The 24391-nt window shown below is 37.4% G+C and overlaps 1 protein-coding gene across 1 annotated transcript in view; it reads left to right on the forward strand.

Moving 5' to 3' along the window:
- Ptpn12 (protein tyrosine phosphatase non-receptor type 12) overlaps positions 1 to 24391 on the forward strand; it is a 70858-nt gene that overhangs the window by 9592 nt on the left and 36875 nt on the right. Inside the window, 3 exon segments of the mRNA XM_059257243.1 lie at positions 14174 to 14282; positions 22036 to 22112; positions 24175 to 24270. Coding sequence (XP_059113226.1) covers positions 14174 to 14282; positions 22036 to 22112; positions 24175 to 24270 — 282 coding nt within the window.

A 24391-nucleotide genomic window follows, 5' to 3' on the forward strand; every position in this document is an offset into this window, starting at 1 on the left:
CACCACTCTTTCGGTCAGCGTTTTCCTATTCTTACAGTGGTTACACTTTGTTTTAGATTCATTTAATTACTGACAGTGGTAGACACGAGGTAAGCAGCAGTGGCTTTGGAGTGTGGGGCGGGGATCCTGTTAATCTTGGGCGTTGGGGCTGTATATTAGTCTATATTTCCTGTAACAGCTTCTTTTTAGACTTGTTTTAAAATTTTTTGATGTGTAAGTAACTACCCTGGTAGGCACTAAAGATAGTTACAGATTTGTTCTTTTCATCTGTGGTCTCTGTCATACACTTAGTTATACAAGAAAAATAATTGACATTTATGAGAGCTCACCATGTTCTAGGTATTGTGTATAGAGTGGCAGTTAGGAAGTCCTGAGAAGACTCTTCAGGGGCAGGAGTATTTTCCTAGGAGCAGCGTTTGTTCTTCAGGGAAATCTGTGAACTCTTGAATCATAGCCAAGCTTTTTCTGTAGCCCATTTTAGGAGAAGGAAGGTGTACAGCCCTTAGATACTCAAGGATTTGAGTCCCCAAAATCTTAGAATATAGAAAGATAACCCGTATCAAGTTTACATAAAAACTAACCATAATGCCCTAGCTACTAGCTCAGTGTTGTTCATTGGTTCTGTCATATCTGTTAAAACAAAACAAAACACCCCATTTTAAAATTATATTTGAGCGACCAGAGAAATAGATCAGTAGTTAAAAACACTATTCTTGCAGAGGGCCTGAATTCAGTTCTCAGCACCTACAGAGTGGCTCACAGTTGCTGTAGCTCCAGCTCCAGAGGGTTCAGTGCTCTCTCTGGCCTCTGTAGGCATGCACACACATGGTGTACATTCACAGAGACACATACCTACACACGAATAAAAACAAGTATCTGTTTAAAAATTGCATTTGAAGGCTGGGGAGACTGATTTAGTCAATAAGGTGCTTGCTATGTACGTATGGAAACCTGAGTTTAGATCTCCAAACAACCGTGAAAAATCCAGGCACAGTGGTGTACCCCTGTAATCCCAGTAATGCAGAGGTGGAGGCAAGAAGATCCCAGGAGCTCACCACCAGCCATCCTAGCCAAATTAGTGAGCTGTAGATTCCGTGAGAGGCCCCCCTCTCAAAAAATAACTAGAGGACAACTGAGGCATCAGAACATTGAACTGGGGCATCCATGCTCACCCATATATATATGCACATTCACATGCTAAAAATAAATCCCATTTAAAGATGTCTTTAGGTTTTAAGGTTGCATTTGTGCTCTGAACAAAAGCAAGACAGGAAAGGAATTATAGATCCTGTGCTACAAATGTAAAGAACTTTTTTAGATCTTTCTCCCCTACCTTTGTATAGGATGGTTTTACTTCTGGAGTCATAGACTCTAATGTTAAAAAATACTGAAACTGGAAATTAAGGTTGATGGATTTTGAAAGGCAACAGGCTGAGTTTAACCCAAGACACGGAATGAAAACAGATGCTTTCCTATGACATTGTGCTGCATAGGCTAGCATTTGCTTTTATTAGTTATAAAACATTAATAAAGCCTCCCCAAGTGGAGCATAAATGTCTTGAAAATTTTCCAAAAACCTTTGTTTGATGTTAATAGCCTACATCCAAACTAGGTTAAAATTATAAGGGAGAAAAATCTGTTGCCTAGGTGACTGTTTGCATGTCAGCCCTTCTGTGATTCTCCCATGTCTATCTGACATTTTGGGGCTGTTTTTCACTTGGCTTTGCTTCTCTGCACTCTTCTGTTTTGCCCATTTCTGCCTAATAAAGGCATCCCTTACATCTTACAGTAACTAGTCTGTTTTGAGTTTAAGGGAAAAGCTCAGAATGACTAGAATTGTTATATCTCACTTTCAAGTTACTGAGGCAACTTGCCATTGAGGTGAGTGTTCTGTTGTGTTAAGTGAAGTTGGCCAAGGTGAGGGCTTATTCATACGTGTATGGGAGAAACTTCTGAAACGAAAGGGAGAAATGTTTTACCAGGGAGGAAGGCAGCCCAAGAAGTATATAGTATAAGACAAGATGTTTTTCAAAACCAAACCCGAAAAAACTATTTTAAGGTTCCATCTGTTTTTTAATCACCTTTCTGTTACTGGAACAAAACTTGAGATTGTCATCTCTTAAAAGACAAAAATGATATTTTGTTTTTGCCTTACTGTTTTTTGCAGTATATGTTAAGTCAGTGTTCTGTTACTGAGCTAATGTCACCCCAGCCCTTTAAAACTTTATTTTATATATATGAATGTTTGCTTACATTTATGTATGTGCACCAGGTTTATGCCTAGAGAGCCCTTAGAGGCCAGAACTGGAGTTACAGAGAGTTTGACTTGCCGTGTGGGTGCTGGGAAATGAACCGTGTCCTCTGTCTGCAAGAGCAGCAAGTTGTAACTGCTGGGCCATCTCTCCTGCACTCTGTTTTTGATATGGAGTCCTGCTAAACTGTTTGTGCTGCCCTTGAACTTGGGTGTGGTCTGGGATTATAAACCTGTGTTATCAGGCTTGGCAAACAGTTGTATTTGGTTCATACTTTCAGAGCTTCCAGTTCATGATGGTTGGTCACATTGCTTTTTGGGTATATGACAAAGCAGTACATCATGGCAGAGTGGCTCAGAATAAACAGCTGTCTCATAGCCAGGACATGGGAGGAATGGAGTTACCAAAGTCCCATTTGAGGGCATTCCCTCAATAACTCAATGACCTCCTACTAGTCTTCACCTCTTAAAATCCCTACCATTTCCCAGGAGTTTAATGTAGTGCATAGTATTTAATCTTCCTAGTGTGTTAAAGAGAGGTGGGTGTGGTGCACGCCTTTAATCCCAGCACTTGGGAGGCAGAGGCAGGCAGATCTCTGAGTTTGAGACTAGCCTGGTCTACATAGCAAGTTCCAGGCCAGCCAAGGCTACATGATGGGACCCTGTCTCAAAAGAAAGAAAAAGAAAGCAGATGTTACTTTCTGTTCATTCCAGTGTGTTCATTCCAATATATGACTTATCTGCTGCCCACTACAGAGGACTATCTTGAGGATCTTAGTTTATTTTCAATGGATTTGTTTTGATCTGTGTCTAATTTTGACATGTTACACGTTTGTTATTGGGAAAATACTAGTTCATTGAGTTCACTGCCAACTTCCAAATGTTGATACATTTTATTTATAATATCAAGTAATCATATGTGCTAATATTACCACCTCACTGGAAAGTATTTAAACATTGAAAGCTGTTAATAAGCTTGTGGTGAATTCAGGAGTGTGAGTGTGTACGTGTAACATTCTGAATTACTGCTTGAAGGCTCTATTTATGTCTTTTCCTTTGAAGTGATAGGCTTTTAATTGTTCATTTTGAAGAAAATATCTGGGGTATGGGTTTAGCTCTTTGTTGGAATGATTGCCTACATATGTGAAGCCCTGGACTTGGTCTCTAGCACTAGAAAAGAAAAAGGGAAGGAGGATGTCTAATAGTTAACCAAGCTAGGATATAAAAATAATGTTCTATGGAAAGGTGGCTAGTTCAGCTTATAACTGAAAATCAGCCTAGGCCTCCTTTGTGCTAGGATTACAGGCATATGCTACCACACCTGGCCAGTTTGAAATGTTTCTCTTGAGGTTTCTTATTTAACCCATCTATTATTTATTTGCTTAGTGTAGTAGCAGTGATTGAATCCAAGACCTTGTGCCTCCTAGGCAAGAACTGGTACTGAATGGTAGCACTGGGCCACATCTCTAGCCCACATGTATTATTTAGAAATGTGTTGTTTAATCTCCAAGTAGTGCTGCTACTGATTTCTAGTTAGATCCCATTTCTCTTTAATAATAAACACTATATAATTTTTTTTCTAAATTTGTTAAGTTTTATATTATTGTGGCCCATATTTATACCCCATTACCTGGTCTGTCTTGGTCAGAGTTCCTTTGCACTTGAGGGGAGCATGTATTCTGTAGTTGCTCGTGAACTAATTTATAGGTGCCCATTCTGTCTGGTGGATTGATGGTGCTATTGAGTTCAGTTATGTCCTTACTGATTTCCTGCCTCCAGCATCTGCCTGTTTCTGATACATAGGAGAAGCCTCCAGCTAGAAGTGGACTCCAGTGCTCCCCCTTCCATTTCTGTCGGTTCTGCCATGTGCTGTGGTGAATTCATGTTAGATGTGTACCTAGACTGTTGTGTCTTCTTTCTTGTTTCGTGATAACCCCTTTAGTCTCCGTCCTTCAACTTGCTGTAAAGTCCACTCTATCCAAAAGAAGTATGGCCATTTTCTTGATTCATCTTAGAATGATAGATCTTTTGTATCTTAGCCCCTTTTTGATTCAGGTTCTCTCTATATAGCCCAGACTAGCCTGGAACTCTTTCTTCCTGCCTATGTGTGTCACTACACATAATCTGATCATCCATTCACTTTTAATCTGTATATGCCTTATTAAAATTAATTTCTTTAGTCAATATATAATTGTCTTGTTTCTTATCTAGTCTCATAATCTGTTTTAATTGATGCACTTATATTTATATATTGACATTCAAATGGTTGATAATTTACAGCAATGCCTGCTACATTTGTTATGTTTTATGTTTTCATTGTTCTCTTTTTAATCTTCTACTCTTTCTGCCTTTTTGGCTTTTCACTGAGCACATTATATTATTAATATTTTCTCTTTTCTGTCATTAGTATTCTTTTCACCTTTTAAAGTGATTGGCCTATAAGTTATAATGTACATTTTCAGCTAATCTAACTCAGTTTTCACATTTTTAAATAAGGTAAGACTTGTATTAGTTTATTTTGGATGTTGTTGTTGTATTGTTTTGCTTTGTGTGTGCTCCACTTCCACTCCATGCCTGTGATAGAATACCACGAATGAGCAGTTGAAGGGAAAACTTACTTTGGATCTGGTTCCAAAAGGGTAGATGTCTGTAATGGTGGGAGGGCATGGCAGCAGGATCGGGAAGCTAGAGTTTCCACCCCCTGAATACATGGGAGTTCTTTTGAGAAGAACTCAAAGCCTGTCCTCCATGACGCACTGTCTCCACCAAGGCTCCACACCCTGAAGTCTCATCACCCCCAACAGCACTACTAACACCATCTGAGACTCAAGTGTTAACACATGAGCCTGGAAAGGGGCACTTTTCATGACTAAGAACTTACTCCTCTCTCTTATTCCTTCTTCACTGCTAATACTATTTCATTTGGACATAATCATACACAATAAACACATAGCATATGTAATTTTTTTGTGTGTGCATCTGAATTTTTTACCTGTTAGATTAAGAATAAGTGAAACAGCAGTTTTAGTCTAGCCTATACTCCTAGCTGTTTCGGAGATTGGGGGAGGAGTATACCAAGTTCAAGGCTTATCTGGGCTATGGATATGACTTCAGGACTAACTTTTGCAGCTTAGTAAGAAACTATCTTTTTTTTTCCCCCAAGATGTTACTTTATTCTGGTTTCTGGAATCACGAATAATTCTTATATTTGGCCTTCTGTAGGTAAAGTCTCAACATGACCCTTCCACAGGCATCATATCAGATATCTACATACTAGATATTTACATTATGATTTATTTTATAGCAGCAAAACTGCAGTTACAAAGTATCAATGAAATAATTTTGTGGTTGTGGGTCACCACAACATGAAGAACTGTATTACTGTATTGAAGGGTCACAGCATTAGGAAAGTAGAAATATAGGTATATGGCATGATAATTAAGAAAAGGTAAATAATTCCTGAACATGTGAGAGCAAACTATCAGCCTTTTCAGTAATCAGAGAAATGTAAATTGGTGATCATTAATTTTCTTTGGAGGGCCTAACTGATGTGGCAAAATCCAAAAATTTATAACTGAAAAAATTAGAAACAATAGCAGTATAGAAAAAGTGGTATTTCTGGGTCTATTCATGGGAAAGTAAAATGGTGATGCCTATTTGGGAGAGCAGTTGGCCACTTGTAATAGAATGCTGTCTGACATATCAAATTCTTGAGTCTTTCTGTAGTTCATGGATATGTATATAAAATGGTATATCCTAGTAGGTCACTTAAATTTTTGTGAAACCTTAAGTATCTTTTAGTAAGGTAATTTACCCTGCTGACACGTATATAAGATGAGGCGTACTTTCAAGGAGAGAGAGAGATTTTGCATTTTCCCTTTATACTTGGTGGAGAAAAGAGTTACTTAGTGGGTCTGAGGTTGCTCTTAGGAAGATCTGCTTTGTATAGTGAGCCCTAGCTGATGTCTAGGAACTTGGGCTTGTAGAGGGTTCCCTTGTTAAGAGTGGTCCATTGTGTCTCGATTGTTCAAGCAATGTTGTTTATGTTGAGCACCTGCCTTCCATGCAGGAGTTTAGATGGTTGGGATATGCTGCTCCAAGAGTGCCTTGGGCACCACCTCTCTAGTGAGTTTGTCTGGTAAACAACTCTTTACACAGCTTGTCATAACTGATTGCTTCACAACACAGGTTGTCACAACTGATTCAGGAATTCATGGGTCCTTTTGACATCACTGAGAGAGAGCTGTAGGAAATTTGTACTTCCTGGCTTTCTTCTCCTGGGCTTTGTTTCACACACCTTTCTTTCTGCTGCTTTCATTTCGTATCTTCTGGCCATAGCTCTTGATTGTGATTATATTTTGGATATACCTGGATTCTTTGACAAGTTTTTTTATATGTAAGTACTGTCTGCCCTCTTTATATGTAAGTACTGTACTGACATGACTACAGAGCCTACAACCTTGGAAAGAGCAGATTTTGACGGACATCTAGAGTCCTTCACAAACCGGGGAAGAACATTCTTCAGGAGGGAACAGATGAGCATGTTTGAGAAGCGGAAGGCTAGTAGGGGCGGCACATGAGGTGGAAAGATTAGGAGATGAATCGGAAGTAGGCTGATTAGCAGGCCAGAGGAAACAGGATGAGGTTTCATTTGTACGCTGCTGGGAATTGAACCTTGGGCCTCATGCGTGTGTTAGATAAGTGCTCTCCCACTGAGCTGTATCCTCAGCTGGAAAGTATGAGTTTTATGTCAGGTGTGGTGGTATATGTTGACCCACCCCTCATCCTGCCCCCAGGCAAAAATAAGAATTTTTTTTAAAGAAGCCGAATTTGAAATAGAAGCTTTGCCTGATGAGATTGTAGGTAATAAGTGAATTAAAAAACTTTGTTCAGAGCCCGGCATGGTGGCACACACTTTTAATCCCAGGAGGCAGAGGCAGGTGAATCTTTGTGAGTTCGAGGCCAGCCTGGTCTATAGAGCGAGTTCCAGGACAGCCAGGGCTGTTACACAGAAAAACACTGTCTTGAAAAACAAAAAAACCTTTGTTCAGGTATGTTATTTAAGACAAGATGACTATGGCCATAACTCCCTGAGCGTACTTCATTTCCTCAGGTCTCTGAGTACTTGGATGGAAGAACAAGTTAAGGCAAACTACTCCACTTTATTTTTTTTTTAATCAGTTTCAAATCAATATGATTAAACAACAATTTTAAATTTTACTCTCTCCAGTTGTACAGGCTATATTATGTAGCTCACTTGAGTGTGTTATAGATGTGATTAGAAGGATGCCAGTTCATTAACTGTGGTGTTCTGAATGTAATTATCAATGCCTATTAATGTCTGAAAGATATGCTCTGCTTTACTGAATGTATAGAAGACACCATAGCACTGTGGGATATAAAAGATTACATCTATCAGACAGTGATTATAGTCATTGTCAGGAGTGATGGGATTGAAAGCCAGGGGTGGTAAATAAGAAGTCCTAAAACAGGAAAAATGATGTGAAATCAGTCATCGTGATGGTGATGATTGCATCTGAATCTTTAACTTTTTTTTCCCTCCAAATTTTTGACCTTAATATTGAGCTTTGGTGCCTCTTGAGATTACTAAGTAATTTCAGTAGAGATTTAACAGAAAAAAAATTTTTTTTTTCAGAAGGTTAGTAGTTTACCAGGAAATGTAGTTTTTTTTCTTTAAAACTTTTGGTCTGTTGACCACAGCTTTGTGGCACTCTAGTCTTGCAAAAATAATTATTTTCCATGTAGTGGTGAATATATTTAGGCTGTTTAAATTGCAGATGTGATAATTGGCCTGTGCGATGTTTATTTTGGCAGTGAGAAATATCTGCTATAAATTTAGGGCTTATCTTTATCTTTGGTTTTGTTTTTTTGGTTTTTTTTTAGTTAGAGGTAAAGAGAATTGATGTTATTGTCAGTTAATGTATAACAGTGGGTATTGGTGTTCTTAATTTTATTAATGATGGGTTGCTTTAGTCCCCTATGAAAATTGATTGGTGCCTGTTTTTTTGAAGATACATCATCATTTGAAGTGAGATATTACTAGGAGCCACATTTGTGTGTGTTGTTGGAGACAGGGTCTCAGCCTGGGGGTGACTTCAGACTCATTATGTAGCCAAAGCTTGCCTTGAATTCTTTATTTCTTTATATTATTATTATTAGTATTATTTTGAGACAGGGTTCCAGCATGTAGTCCTGGCCTTCCTGGAACTCTCAGAGATCTGCCTGTTTCTGCCTCCTCTAAGAGCTGGGGTTAAAGACATGTGCTACAACTTTCAGCATTGCCTGGAATCTTGGATCCTCTGTGTCCCAAACACTGGGGTAATTCTAGTTGTGCACCACTACATCCAGATTAGGAGCCATAGTTTTAATGCCTGGAGTTTGGGGTTTCTGAGACGTTTTACTGTGGGGACAGGGAGAAAAAAAATCCTTGGAGTTGGAATTAACTTAATTAGTAGACATTCATTGGCTGCATGAGTTTAATGGGTGGAGAGGCATTAGATAAAGAAAAGGAAGGTGCTGGTAATAGAAGTGAGCCTGCCCTGTGAATTGGAGCGCCCCCACACACAGACACCCTTGTCCAATTTACTGTGTAAAATAAATTTTTCTTTCTTAGTTAAATTTGTTCAATAAAACTAAATCATGTGGCAATTTTTTTTTTTTCTAAGAGAGTTTCTCTGTGTAGCCCTGGCTGTCCTAGAACTCACTTTGTAGTCCAGGCTGACCTCAAACTCAAAGAGATCCGCTTGCCTCTGCCTCCCGAGTGCTGAGATTAAAGGCATATGCCATCACACCTGGCAGCATATGGCAGAATTTTATTACATTTGTTTATTATTTGGGGTGTGTGTATGTGTGTGTGTGTGCACCACAGTGTTCATGTGGAGCTCAGTGGACAACTTTCAGAAGTTTAGTTCTTCCACTATGTGAGTCCTGGGGTTCAAACTCAGTTCATCAGACTTGGTGGCAAGCACCTTTATTCTGCTGAGCCATTTCACTGGTCCAATATGGCATAATTTTATTGGCCTCTGATTTAAGTGATATATTCTACTTTTATTTCTATAAAATATCTTCATGGTAAGTAAAGAATAAACTTAAAGTTTGTGTTTCTAGCTGAGTGGTAGTATATACCTGAGGTCCCAGCACTTCAAAGGTGAATGTCTGTCATGGGTTTTGGTGATAGGAACTGTTGTTAATAAAATGGGAAGCTCTGGCCTGTATCTTCAGGGAGTTCTAGTTCTATCAAGGATGATGTATTTGTGTATTGGGAAGTGTCATTGACTAGAGGTACATGTGAAGAGCTGAGATAGAGATGAGGAAGCAGATGGTAGAGTGTTACAGTACTAGTCTCAGGAGAATGTTTTAAGATGACTTCTATTCTGGTGTACTGAGAAGCAAAGACAAATGGAATAAATGAAACAGAAGTCAGCTGGAGTAAAGCACACAATGGATTTTGGGTTTTTGTTTTGTTTTACCTAAGAGACCCTGAAATTCTCCTTTATTTACCTCATATATCCTTTGTTAATCAGTCCTGACTATCAGCTTCAAATGAAAAAACATGGTTGTTTTTGCCAGGTTCACCTGCTGATGTAAAGTTTTGCCATGTTTGTACAGGGTTAAATAAGTCTGGTGTTTTACAACAGAGACTTAAACTTTTTTTCACTTGGAACCCCAGGTATTACATTACTGATAATAAATCATAATTCTTAAAACAATTCTTTGGCATGCACATGATTGTACTATTTATTCAAGATGAGTAGGGCTAAGGATGTAGCTTAGAGGTAGAGTGCCTGGCGTTGAAATCCACACTAATTAAGGGTTTAAGATTAGAGAGATGTAAATACTAATAAGGTAGATATGCTTTTAAAAAGCTGCTGAGTCCAGCTTTATAAATTGGGTTCTGGATGTAACTGAGGTCCCATGCTAATGCAGCAATACTTTATCAACTAAATCATACTAGTTTGATTCTAATCAAACATCCTAAGCCAGTACAGTCCAGAGATAGGCTAATTTGATAGTTACATGTTAATTAATAACAATATTTTTAAAGTCTGTTTTCTATAATTAAGCCATTATGTTTTTATAGGAGCTGAAAACTGTGTGTGTACAATAAAAACAAACAAACAAACAAACAAACAGTACTACAGTTCACTTCATATGGTCCTCTCAAATCTGAGTTGAGGTGTTTCAGGCAGTAACTATTGCATAGCACCAGGGCATGCACAGGGGTGCACATTGCATGTTAAGGAAAAAGGCTGTAGTAAAGTCACCAATGCATCACAAGTGAGCAGTGCCAGAACCTCGGGTTTGTGTGTTTGATTTTGGATTAATTCTTGGTTGTTTTGCATTCAGAAAGCCTGTACTGCTGCCAGTTTGTCCCCATCTACCACACTCAGTCAGCTGTAAGAAGTCGTTTTCCTGTGTCGTTTTCAGAACATTTTAATCCTTGTATTAAATCCTTGTAAGCCCTTTTGTTATAGCCTGTGCTTCTTCCTGTCATTTGTTACTCAGCTATGGTATTCTTTCTTCCACCCTCCCCAGACTTTTTAACTACATTTTTTTTTCCTTACTAATTCCTTCCCTGATTTCCTATGAAAAGTCCCTAAGCATCTTTCTTGGAATTATTTGATACTGCAAACCTATATGTAAAATACAAAGAAACCTAATAATTGAAAAACTTCTGTTTTACCAAGCTAATTAGTCAATACTCCTTCAAAGTTTTGGTCAGACATACAGCAGCAGCACCTGCCAACTGACTAAAAATGAAAGTGTTCTGGTTAATTTACTCCAGACCTATTGAACGTCTGGGGCCCTCGGCAGTCTGACCGTGCAAACTGCTTTACACTGTACAACAGTTTCAAGGAGACAGATTGGCCCACAATATATTTCTTTGAGACTCTGTCTAGGTAAAAGTTTCAAAGAAACAAATCTGAAGTACAAGTAAATTTAAAAGAATTTTTAATTGGCTAATAGTAATTAATGATTATTGAGCTATTTTATGTGCCAGACTCTGCTGAGACTGGAGGTCTTATCTGTTTTATAAAGGTTGTAACAGTGGATTAAATGTGATTATCCAAAATTATACCAAAATTTTAATTAATGCAGCTAATTGTATGGCTGACTACATTTTTGATAGGAATAAAGTCTCTACTTAAATGTCTTTTTAATGCAGCTTGATAGACTTCTGGATGTTGACCTTTTTCAAAGTGAAAAGCAAAGTTTTATTCTGTTTCATGTTACATATCTCTAAAGTGTATGATGATTTTTAAGATACTATATTTTACCTGTGACTTTTAATTTACACATAATAATTGTACATATATATCTGGTACAGTGTGACATTTTAATGCATATATATGTATATGTATCTGTGTGTGTCCATACACACATATAAAATATGCAGTGACCAGATCAGGCTGAATATACCATTTATGTAGACTCTAGGTAGGTTTTTTGTCTTATTTTCATAAAACATTCTTTATTTTAAAGTTGAATATATAATGCGTTCCATGATATGTCAGGCTTTAAGAACATTGGGTAAATAAAAATTCAAACTTAAGTACTTATTTATGACACAAAAACATTCTCTAATAATTATCAACTTTCACATAAAAACTTTATAAATATATTTTTCAGTAATTGTCCCACAAGGAAAGTGCTTGGTGTGAGCATTAGGTATTCTAGAAGTATGATAGCATCTTATACTTCAGTTTGGCCCTGTTTCTTTCTTTGTAGTTAACTCTTGTTTCTGTAGTAGTGATGTAAAGTACACTTCTTTTCTGCCAGTGCTTCTTTGGCTGTTTAAAGTGACATTCTTTAATGTCACATGATACTTTATTTTAAGGTACTGTAAGTATCTTAAAATATATCTCTTCAGATATCAGTTCTTTGAGCAGAGAAAATAGATATCCAAGATGTGATTATTAACAAGGACTAATGAAATCTATAAACAATCTTTTTGCCTTTTCCATTGCTTTATTTTACATTTAATTTTTTGGGTAAGCAATATATTTATATAACATGAAAGTGTGGAAAAGACATAGTACTCTCCTTCCTGTCCATTTCTCAGTGTTCTCATTTCCCTTCCCACAATTGCAACCTTTGGTACTTGATTTCTTGGAGAGATGTTTTATGCATATGTACAAGCAGACATGTTTTAAATTCCTTTAATGTTAATAGTAGAACACTCTTGTGTTTTCTTTTTACATTTAATGAGAATTTTTGATATGGTGCCATATTACTATATTCAAGACAGAGCTTCCTTCCTTGCCTTTTAGTCATATTTAATTGTATAAAACAAATGTATCCAGTCCTATTAATAGGCTGTTTTTTATTGTTTGCGGACTTCCACTATTATGAACATACTGCAATAAAGAGCTTTGTGCATACATTAGTTCATATGTGTGCCAGTTTTATCTTGAGGCACATGTATAGAAATTTAAGATACGTGGATTTGTAACTGCCAGCTCTTCGTCCTTGTTTGGTAATGTTCTTTTTGGACCCTGTCATAGTGACATCTGGCTTCAGTGTAGCCCAGGGTCCTGGTACCATGAGTGCTGGGGTTGCAGACATAAGGAAGCCTGGATGGTTTATACATGTATATGTATATGTATATTTTGAGATTTTTATCACTACAGGAAAAGTCACAATACGCATGTGAAATTTTACTTAGGCATTGTACCAGTATATGGCATGATTTTTCTTAAAAGAAAAAAATGTGTATTCCTGTGTTTGGTCTCTAAAATTTAGTCTTTTTTTTTTTCCCTGAGTAAAACAAAAATAACCATTTCCCATGTAAGTGCCTGTGTGTAAAATTATTTAAAGTAATATCATAACAATATGACAAGATTCTTGTGTTAAAATTCTCTGATTTTTAAAAAAAAATACAGTCATGAAAATAATTAATTGCTTGAGTATCAGCATCATGGGCTACAAAAATAAACTAGTAAAAAAATTAAATTGCTACCAGATTTTTTTCATTTCGTTTGTATTTAATAATTTGAGTACTAAAATCAAAGTGCTTTCCATATGTCTTTAATCCATCAAGAAAGTAATCTTTGAAATTAGTTTTTAGAAGTAGAATCTAAACAATTCACAATGCCAACTTTCAGTTCTTCTGAAAGCAGGAAGTGTATTACTGACAAGCAGAAATATTCCAGCCCAAAGAACATCCCTACTGCCATATGTGGTAAGAATTTGTCACTAGCCCACAAACCACTTCTGTAATGCAGTGAATAAGCAGAATTAGTCTTTGTTGAACATTTCCAATCCAGTATGAAAGAACTTTGTTTTACAGTGTTTTACAAGCAGTTATTAGCGTATGCCTTGGAAAGAGCCTGACACATCAAGGGTGCTCTAGGGTTATTGAGAGAAGAAACCTGTACATAATTCCTTGAGTTATGATTTTACAACTTGCATAACAAACCGGATGTGGTGGTACAGGCCTTTAATCCCAGCAGAGGCAGGTGGATCTCTGTGAGTTCAAGGCCAGCCTGGTTTACAGAGTTAAGTTCCAGGAACGGCTCCAAAAGCTACGCAGAGAGACCCTGTCTCGAAAAACTAGAAAGACAAAAAAAAAAAAACAAAAAAAAAAAACAAAAAAACCTTGTATAACAAGACCCTCTATTAAACACAGAGTTCTCAGCTTTATTTAAATAAAATTCTTCTAGTTGTTCCCTTTTCTGTTCATTTGAAATAAACATTAATCTTACAATTGCACTTATTCTAAAAAGAAATTATTAGGGTTAATTTTTAAGGGATAGAGAAATTAACAGCTTAGAGGACTAGGAGAATTAGTTGTGAGGAATTGGGTCAACAGAATTCATTGAAGAGCTCTTTGTAAATCACTAACATTTTGAAAATATCAATGTTTCTCTAAACTTGAATTTTATTTTCTTGTATTTTAAGCGATTAAGAAGATTGTCTACCAAATATAGAACAGAAAAGATTTACCCCACAGCCACTGGAGAAAAAGAAGAGAATGTTAAAAAGAACAGATATAAGGACATACTGCCATGTAAGTTTGAAATGCCCTTGATAGAATAAATAGAAATGCTATGTAGCTCTTGCGACCCACTAGCTTTGTTCCTGAATTGAATAGCTAAGGAGGTAGTGTCAGTCCTTCCCAGGTCCACTACAGAGTAATTTGTAACTGCTTCTTAGAAGCCCTTCCTTCTTGTAGAAGTTTTTTTTCTTTAAAGTAATGTAGACAATTGGGATAGTTTCTTAAATGCTAAACACTGATTCATCTGTTAGCTAATTACAGATGAACCTTAATTGATTAACTATGGATGAAAAAGTGGGCCATAAGATGTCTCAGAAACCTGTGTCTGCTGTCCTCAGCAGTCTATGTATCTAAGCATGTTTAAAGTTGAAAACATTATATATTTATTATAGTTATATGCTAAGATAATATTGTTTTCTAGATAATTTACTTTAAACACATGCTTAACTGAGAGTCCACATTTTATAAAGGAAAATTTTGCCTTAGACATGCTTTTTCTTTTTTCTTTTCTTTTTTCTTTTTTTTTTTTTTTTTTTGGTTTTTCGAGACAGGGTTTCTCTGTAGTTTTGCGCCTTTCCTGGAACTCACTTTGGAGATCAGGCTAGCCTCGAACTCACAGAGATCGGCCTGCCTCTGCCTCCCGAGTGCTGGGATTAAAGGCGTGCGCCACCACCGCCCGGCTTAGACATGCTTTTTCTTAAAGCTGCCATAGTGTTTCCCTTCAAGTGTCTTGAACTATCTACATTCCATAGCACCATTTCCTTAAGTGTCATTATTAAAGCTTCTCTCTGAAATATCCTGATGTTCTTAGTGACCTAGTAAGTAACCTCACTAGATCCAGTGGTCTTTTTTCAGTGTTTTTTCTTTCCTATTGTTTGTATGCCTTTGGCATTTTCTGAAATTTTTTTCTTCCATGATTGCCCTCTTTCAGATCATTTCCTCCTTCTCTTGTCTTCCGGTTCCTCGCTGATTCCTTGTGTGTATGCTTATCTGTATTCTGTATGGCCTGAAGTCAGCCTCTTGTTGAGTGGTTCAGGAGCCACTTCTGGTTTTGTTTTCCTTTCTTTGAGATTTTGATCTCACTGTGGCCAGGGCTTTCCAATTAGGCTAGATTACCTGGCCAGCAGGCCTCAGGGATCTACCCGTGTACACCTTTCTAGTGCTGGTATTCCAAGTACCACTCATGTCTGGCTTGTTACTTGTGTGGTGGGGACTGAACTCAGGTCCGATGCTTGCACAGCGAGCACTTTACTGACTGAGTCCTTTCTCCAACCCTCCTCATTGGTTTCTTTGCCTAAATTTAATCTTTCTACTTCTGTTAACTGTTCTGCATTATTCTCATGTATGGATTGTGTGACTAGACAGTATTACTAAAATTAACCAGGAATAGCACAGAATAACAGTGATGAGTTAACCACTCTGGAAGTTCAAATCTAGACATCATCAATTTGTAGCTATAAGACCCAGGATTTATAGTGTTTGCTGTGTCTAGCTTTTTTTGTCTGTAAATTGGAGTTACAATGATGGTACTTCTAAGGACTGTTTTGAATGTTAGATCAGACATCTGCTAATCTAGCACAGTAACCACTCAGGGCTTTTGCTTTAATCTGTTCAGGCCGTTGTTAGAAAAATGCCATAAACTTGGTGGCTTACAAACAAAAGTGCGTTGAGAAGTCCAAGATCAGGGCACCAGAAGCGTTGGTGTGTGATGAGGGCTCGCACTCCTTGGTTCATAGTTGGTACCTTCTCGCTGAGTCCTCATGTAGAACAAGGAGCAAACACCTTTCCTTGGGCCTCCTTCACAGTGGCAGTCATTGCATTCATCAGAACTTGCCCTTCTTGCTTCCTAAAGGCTCTTCTCGTTGATATCATTGCATTGGGAATTAGGTTTCAGCATATGAATTTGAGGGGAGTACAATCAGTCAGACCATAGCATTAATCCACCTTGGAATGGGAGTTGACATGGATTTCTGGATACTTTATTAAACATAACATAAAGGTCTTCACGTGACCTTTCAGTACTGTCCACTGATTTCTCTGTAGTCTAGAGAAATAAATATTCACTGGGTCCAGGTTTCTGTTTTCACATTCATTTTACAAAAAGTTGTGAGCATAACCTGTGTGCTGCTGATGCAGAGAACAAACCTGCAAAAATCCCTCATGCTCTAGCCTAGGTGTTGATGAATACAAGTTCACGTAAGCGCTGTCTTGTGGTGGCTAGTGCTAATAGGGACCATGTAGAAAGGGTAAGGGCCGTTGAGAAAGCTGGGACTACAGTGGGAGGAGATGAAGGCTAGTGGTGGTATGCTAGTAAATAGGTTGCTGGTTTCTGTGATAAGTAGATTTTTTCCCTCACAATCACGTATGCAGATGGGAAACCTGAGTCTGGAGGAGTTAAGTAACTTAACACAGTGCTCACATGATGAAAGATAGTTCGTATCCAAAGCCTTAAAGTTCAGAAAGAGGATGGTTGTGGCACTCAAGGATATTGGGCAGGAGGCTTTCTGGTGGTTATGCTGCTGCCAGCCTCTAGTGAGCAGACTCTAGGGGTAGTGCTGCACAGCCTGCAGTGCGCAGGCGCAGCTCGCCCTGCAGCGGCAGCGGAGACCTGTCTAAGCCGAAGGGGAGAAGCCTTCCTTAGAGGGCCGGCTCTCGGCTTCAGTGGTGGAGTCAGGCAAGAGGACCTGTTCTTCCTTAAATTGTTGAAGGTTTCACAAGAAGAGCTCTAGTCAATTTCTACCTGTTTAGATTTGGCATGTTATATTGGAAGCAATTGTACTTACTAGAAAATAATTTGTCAGTTTCCTTTGAATGTTGAACATGTCCATTGTTTGTAGAAACACAAAGTATATAATTAATTTTTAAAGTAATTTATGCCATACAGTAACCAGCCCAATCCAGTTTTAGGACATTTCATTACTTCCAAAAGTTCTGTATTCTTTAGTCCCAGGCAATTGTCAGTATCCTTTCTGATTCTAGATTTGGTTTTTTAGAAATTTGACGTAGACATCATATAATATGTGAACTGTTGTGCCTGACTTTATTAACTTTGCACATTTTTAGTTATATTTGTGTTATTATAATATTAGTAGTTAATTTCTTTTCAATATTGAAGAATATTTAATTCTCTGACTATATTACATTTTGCTTATCCACTCTGCATTTGATGTGTATTGTAAGTAATGTCACTTAAAATATTTCTGAATAAGGCTTTTTGTATAAATAGAATTTTATTGTTCTTAGGTGCCTATGTAGGAATATAATTGTAGACCTACAGAAGTTTATATTTAACCTTTTTTGTTTTATGAGGCAGCAAGTTGCTGTATAGCCCAGGCTGGCCTCTAAATTCTTCATCCCACTGCCTCAGCCTTGTAATGCTGGTGTTATAGGCATGTACCACACAGCACCTAGCTTATGTTTAACGTTTTAAGAAAATGACATAAACTGTATTCCAAAGTCACTCACTATACTCCCAGCAGTGGTATATGAGGGCCAGTTTCCCACATTCCTACTAACACTTGGATTTTGCTTGTTTGAGACTGTCAGTTTGCTACTGCCTTCAAGTACTCTTCTGCCTCAGCCTCCTGAGCAGCTAGAGCTACAGGTGTGAACCATTGCACGCACTTAATTTACTTACAAATCCAGACTAGGCCGGGCGGTTGGTGGCGCACGCCTTTAGTCCCAGCACTTGGGAGGCAGAGGCAGGTGGATCTTTGTGAGTTCGAGGCCAGCCTGGTCTACAGAGCGAGATCCAGGAAAGGCACAAAGCTACACAGAGAAACCCTGTCTCGAAAAACCAAAAAAAAAAAAAAAAACAAAAAACAAAAACAAATCCAGACTAGTCTCCCTGTCTGGATTGCTCAGGAGCCCTGTCTCTGCCTTTTGAGGCTGGAATTATAGGTGGGCCACCACACTCAACTGCTGTAACCAGTAAGACATTTCCTTGGGCCCAGGCTTTTTGATTATAGTTTTTCTAGTGGTTCTTGATATATTTCTAATTTTTTCTTGATACATTTCTAGCCTTTCATGTGCTGTTAGCCTATTCTTTGTATATCTTATTTGGTGAAAAGTCTTCAAGTTGTTTAAACAAAACTTTATTTTAATCTTACTTTGTTAAAAGAATTCTTTCTGTTGCTTGGTTTTAAGGTAGAGAGCTTTTATTATGTGGTCCAGGTTGGCCCAAACTTTTGATCCCCTTGCCTTAGCCTCCCAAGTCCTGGGATGACAGGTGTTGCTCCACAGTGTCTAGCAAGAGTTGCGTATATGTCCTGGATACTAGAAACTATTCCTAGAATTGAAATTTTTCTATGTTCTAATAGAATAAGAGGTTATTTACCTATGTTTTCTGGTTTGTAAGGGCTAAAATAGAGCCTTTGGAGTTGGTGAATCGGGGATATTCCACCTATTCTGATATTAAATAGGAAGATTGTGTTATTCCACTTTGTATATACTTAAACTTTTTCATCTTAGACAGTTTTAAGAGTGAGAAAGTAAGCCCCACCTGCATGTAGACAGCCTACATGTAGGCTAATGATTCTAACTATCATTTTGCAACCAATTGTTGTACTCTGTCTTTGAGGCACTTTGACTGGAGAGTGGTATTCCATATGGATAAGTTATTAACTGGGACCCCTTATTACTTATGAATAGTAAGAGGAAGCTTTATATGGTTATTCTAGCCTCATGTATCAAAAGCAGCATTTTTGATACATCTATTTTCTTTCCAAAATCACATTAAAAAAGAGGAGGCCGCCAGGCGGTGGTGGCACACGCTTTTAATCCCAGTACTCAGGAGGCAGAGGCAGGTGGATCTCTGTGAGTTCGAGGCCAGCCTGGGCTACAGAGTGAGTTCCAGGAAAGGCACAAAGCTACACAGAGAAACCCTGTCTCAAAAAACAAAAACAAACAAAAACAACAACAACAACAACAAAAAGAGGAGGCCAAGTAATGTGAATGAAATAAATGACAGTCCCTGGAAAATGTGTTAGAGATAAATAGTTTTCAGTAACTAGTATATCTTTCTTAGACCTCTAACTACAAATTTCCAAAATAAAGATCCCATCCTAAAAAATGAAGTAAAAAAAACATTAGTACTTTATATAAAATAGGAACCAATGAAAAATAAGTTATTCGCCGGGCGGTGGTGGCGCACGCCTTTAATCCCAGCACTCGGGAGGCAGAGCCAGGCGGATCTCTGTGAGTTCGAGGCCAGCCTGGGCTACCAAGTGAGTTCCAGGAAAGGCGCAAAGCTACACAGAGAAACCCTGTCTCGGGATGAAAAAAAAAAACCCCAAAAAAAAAGAAAAATAAGTTATTCATTACAGTTGTCCTTGTAATATTTCAGTCAGAAGTTTACTCATAGCTGTTGCCATTTCTAACTTATCTTTATGTATGTTGATTGGTTTTCATATTTATTGTCTATGGATTAGAAAGCTATAATGTGATAGTCATAGTTAGAGTTTATTGTGTTATCCTTTCTAATCAAAAGGTACTAAGTATTAGGCAGTTCTAATACCTTATCAATCAGATGACTAAGGTTTTTTTTAAATTACAAGTAGCAAGATGTATATACGTCATGAACCATCCTGCCCTCAACCATGATGTTATGCATTAAGAATGAACATAATTCTATGATTTTTTTTTTTATGTATTTGTGTGAACATGTACACACATTTGTGCCTGTGTGAGTTTACGTGCACCACATCCATGCAGGTTCCAGAGGAAGGCCAGAGTTCATCAGGTCCCCTGAATCTGGAGTTAGAGGTGGTTGTAAGCCATCTGATAGGGGCCTTGGGAATCACACTGAGATCTTCTAAAGAGCAACTGCTTTTAAGTACTGAGACATCTCTCCAGCGCTCAGTCCTGTGGTATTCTCAAAAAAAATATAATTCCCTCCCAGTCATAGGTAAAAATCAGGGAAACTTATAATTGGAAGAGACATAGGAAAAAACATAAATCTATATGTAATCTTGAAAAATGGTTAAAAATTGTTATTTAATAATTTTATAACTGAATTTTCTGGCTTTGATAAGCTGTGATTATATAAAATATTAGTATTAAGCCAGGCATGGGGGCATATTCCTGTAATCCCAGCACTTAGGAGGCTGAGTACAAAGAATCATGAGTTCAAAGCCATTCAAATACTCCCACCCTCCAAAACAGTTGTTACTAGTAGAGGAAGTTCAGAAGCAAGTAGTTGTAACTCGACACTATTTTTGCAAACTTTGTTTAAATTTAAAGTCATTTCTAAATGTTTATTGTAACTTTTTGGGTTAATGAGGTTTGGGGTTTTTGTTAATTTGAAAGAGAGTATGTATCCTTGGCTGGCCTGGATCTTGTTGTGTAGACCAGGCTGACCTCAATCAAACTCACAGAGATTCTCCTGCTTCTGCCTCCCCAAATGTTGGCATTAAAGGCATAAGCCATTATGCCTAGTCTTAAATTCTTTTAAATCAACATAAAGGCTGATAAGATGGCTCTGTGAGTTACAGTACTTGCTACCAAGTTGATGACCCAAGTTCAATTTCCAGAACCCACATGGTGGAAGGCGAGAACCAACTGCTACAGTTTGTTCTCTGATAAGCTAACTCCATGGGACACATACGTCCCTCAGTATCTCCTGTCCCCTCCTGTCAAAATAAATAATACTGGCTGGGCGTGGTGGCACCTACCTTTAGTTCCGGCAGGGCAGAGGCAGGTGGATCTCTGTGAGTTCAAGGCCAGCCTAGTCTACAAAGCAAGTTCCAGGACAGACAGACAAGGCTGTTACACAGAGAAACCCTGTCTTGAAAAACCACACACACGCACACGCACACACACATATATAAAATTAATTTTATATATATTACATACATACATAAATAAGGATTTACATAACTCAATGCAAATGAAATAAAATGAGTCCTGATATTGTAAGGTAAAAGAAAGATTGCATTCTTTTCCTTATATCTCTAAATTTTTGTCCAATCCTGACATACTTTAGTATTTTGATTTGTTAGTCATAGTTACCTTATTTTCATAATTTTTTGTGAAATATGAAAAGGTAGATTTCTTAATAAAAACTATTCTTGAGTAATAGTAATTAAAAGGTTCTGAGGTTTGAGCTGGGGATATGGCTCAGCAGTTAAAAGCACTGGTTGCTCTTCCAGAAGACTGGGTCCAGTTCCCCAGCACCCACATGGCAACTCACACCGCAGCCTTCTGTAACTGTAGTTCCTAACTTGTGTGAGCACTGCACATATGTACACAGACATACATGCAGGCAAAACACCCATACTCATAGAGTTTTATTGTGTTTTGTATTATTTTCTTTTAAGACAGAGTCTCTATGTAACCCTCTATGTGATGGAACTTTGTAGACCAGGTTGCCTGGAACTCAGATATCCACCTGCCTTTATTTGTGAAGTGCTGGGATTAAAGACAAACTTTAAATTAAAAAACAAAAATAACCCTAGTTAATTTGGGTCAATGCCTAACTTTTTTTTTATTTTTAAAGTTCCAGAGATAATTTTTACATTTTGTGTTGCTTTTCTCAAAGGTTTACTTTTTGTTAAATAATGTTAAAACTTACCTTCTTGGCACCTAAACTTCACTTTCTATTTTTTAAAGTAAATGTGGTGATACATTTGTAATCCCAGCACTTGGTGGCTGAAAGCAGTTCAGTGCCTTTGTGAGCTACATTGTGAAGCTCTGCCACAAAAAGCCAGAAAAGGGAAATGTTTCAATGCCACCTGGACCTAAGTTATGATAATCTTTTGTCTTGTAGTTGACCACAGCCGAGTTAAGTTGACTTTGAAGACTCCATCTCAAGATTCGGACTATATCAATGCAAATTTTATTAAGGTACGTATTAAAATGAAGGGACTTTTCCTTGCTATACTTAATGCCTTCCTATATACAGATTTTATTGAAGCATGTACTAATAAGAAAATAAATAATAAAACCCTTGCCTTGTACATCTTACGTGCTTTCCTTCTAGCCGCCTAAGCCATATACAGATGAAACTATGCGTGGGGGTGGGGTGGGGAGATAGCAGAGACAGTTTTCTGTGTGCTGTTTTTACATGCTTATAAATTGAAAGCTTATAAATACTACTGTAAGTTGTTCCTTGAGCTTAAGTGAACCTATATGTTGTTGAACCATATGGTAGTTTCCAATTTTTCTTGGTAATGAAATTACAATAAATACTGTTCTTTTGAACAGTTTCTTAGGATAAATTAATAATACTAAAATTACTAGGTAATACTGATTTAAATTTATAAGATATACAGAAATTTTAAGAATCTTTGGTAATTGTTACTGTTTGTGATGATAACTCAGCCACATGTGGTGACGTATACCTGTAATTCCAACATTCAGGAGGCTGAGGCCAGAGGATTGCACTGAATTCAAAGCCAGCCTGAGCTAAAGAATGTGACTGTCTCAAGATAAATAAATACATAGATAAATAAAAGTAGATAAAAATCAAATAATAGGGGCTAGAGAGATGGCTCAGTGGTTAAGAGCACTGGCTATTCTTCCAGAGGTCCTGAGTTCAATTCCCAGCAACCACATGGTGACTCACAACCATCTGTAATAAGATCTGGTGCCCTCTTCTGGCCTGCAAGCATACATGCAAGCAGAACATTGTATATATAATAAATAAATAAATAAATAAATAAATAAATAAATATTTTTAGAAATGGAATAATAAAGTGATAGTCATTTTGTTAGGTAACTGTAGTCAGTCTTGAATCAAAAGTATTGAAGTGATAAGCTAGTTGCTTTATTTGAGACACAGTTTCTTTATGTGGCCCAGGCTGGCTTGGAACTTGAGATTTCCTGTCTTGCCTTAGAGTCTCCTTCAGTTTAATACGTACCTTGTTCTACTATTCCCTGCCTGTCATGTGTTTATACTGTTACCAAGAAAGAGATGCAATGTCCTGTGTGACTGAGTTTAAATAAAGGCTTAAATTTCTCATAGGTTATTTTGTGCTTTGGATCTAGTTATACAACTATTAAAGCTTTTCAGTGATTTTTGTATTGGCAGTCATAAATATTTTAATAGGTATTTTGTTGATAATGTTAGATAGTAAGAGTGGTAAAATTAATAATTGTCTTTGTAGTGCTGAACAAATATGGTTTCAGAAAAAGAATCCTTTAACAAAATAAACTTAGTTATTACAATAAAACACAAAATTTATGGATTAAACAAAAATAGGTATTATATTTCAGATACTGTCAATATGTAGATTCTTTATATATATATGTGTGTGTTAAGAGTTCTAGTTTTTAACTATGCTTAGGACAGTGATTCAGGTGTATGCCAGTTCATTTGCTTAGTTGGCTGTCTGGTTTGATCTGTTCTTAGCTTATTTCAAAGCCCTGTAGTAGGCTGTGAATGGACTCTTAAGGCAGCCATGGAAGGAACTGCTAACTAGTTTTAGTATTGTTCTTAGAATTAAATTGTGCTTTCGTATTTCTGCTATAATTAATTTTTTTTGACTATGTATTTTTTGTTGTCATTTTATGAGACAGAGTCCCTCTGCATATTGAGTTCCAGGACAGCCAGGGAACTCACTATACAGACCACACTAGCCTCAAATTCACAGATCACAGAGATCTGCATGCTTCTGAGTGCTGGGATTAAAGGCGTGCACCACCATGCCCAAGATTTTGTTTTTAGTTCTTGGTACAAAGTGATTTAATTACTGATTGTATACAATACATCCAGTAAATATAAAGTACTATATTGATTAGCAAAAACTGAAGTGAATTGGGCACATTTTGCCATGTTTTATGCACTGTGAAAAAAAATGGCTTTAGATGAAAGCATTACTAATAAAACTTGAAACCTTAATGAATTGAGTTATGAAATACACTTGATAGTCATAGTAAATGTGAAGTTTATCTTTCACCCTTTCAGGGCGTCTATGGGCCAAAAGCATATGTGGCGACCCAAGGGCCTTTAGCGAATACAGTCATAGACTTCTGGAGGATGATATGGGAATACAATGTTGTGGTAAGTGACTTATTGTCGCTTTTGAGATCGCTAATATGTAATAACATTAGGTATCCTTCTGAGTAAGAAGTACAACAACTTTTTAGGTATAATTAATGGTTTAAGTGTAATGACATTTCTG

The sequence above is a fragment of the Peromyscus eremicus genome, chromosome 3 (assembly GCF_949786415.1).
Source record: "Peromyscus eremicus chromosome 3, PerEre_H2_v1, whole genome shotgun sequence".
Classification (NCBI taxonomy): Eukaryota; Metazoa; Chordata; class Mammalia; order Rodentia; family Cricetidae; genus Peromyscus; species Peromyscus eremicus.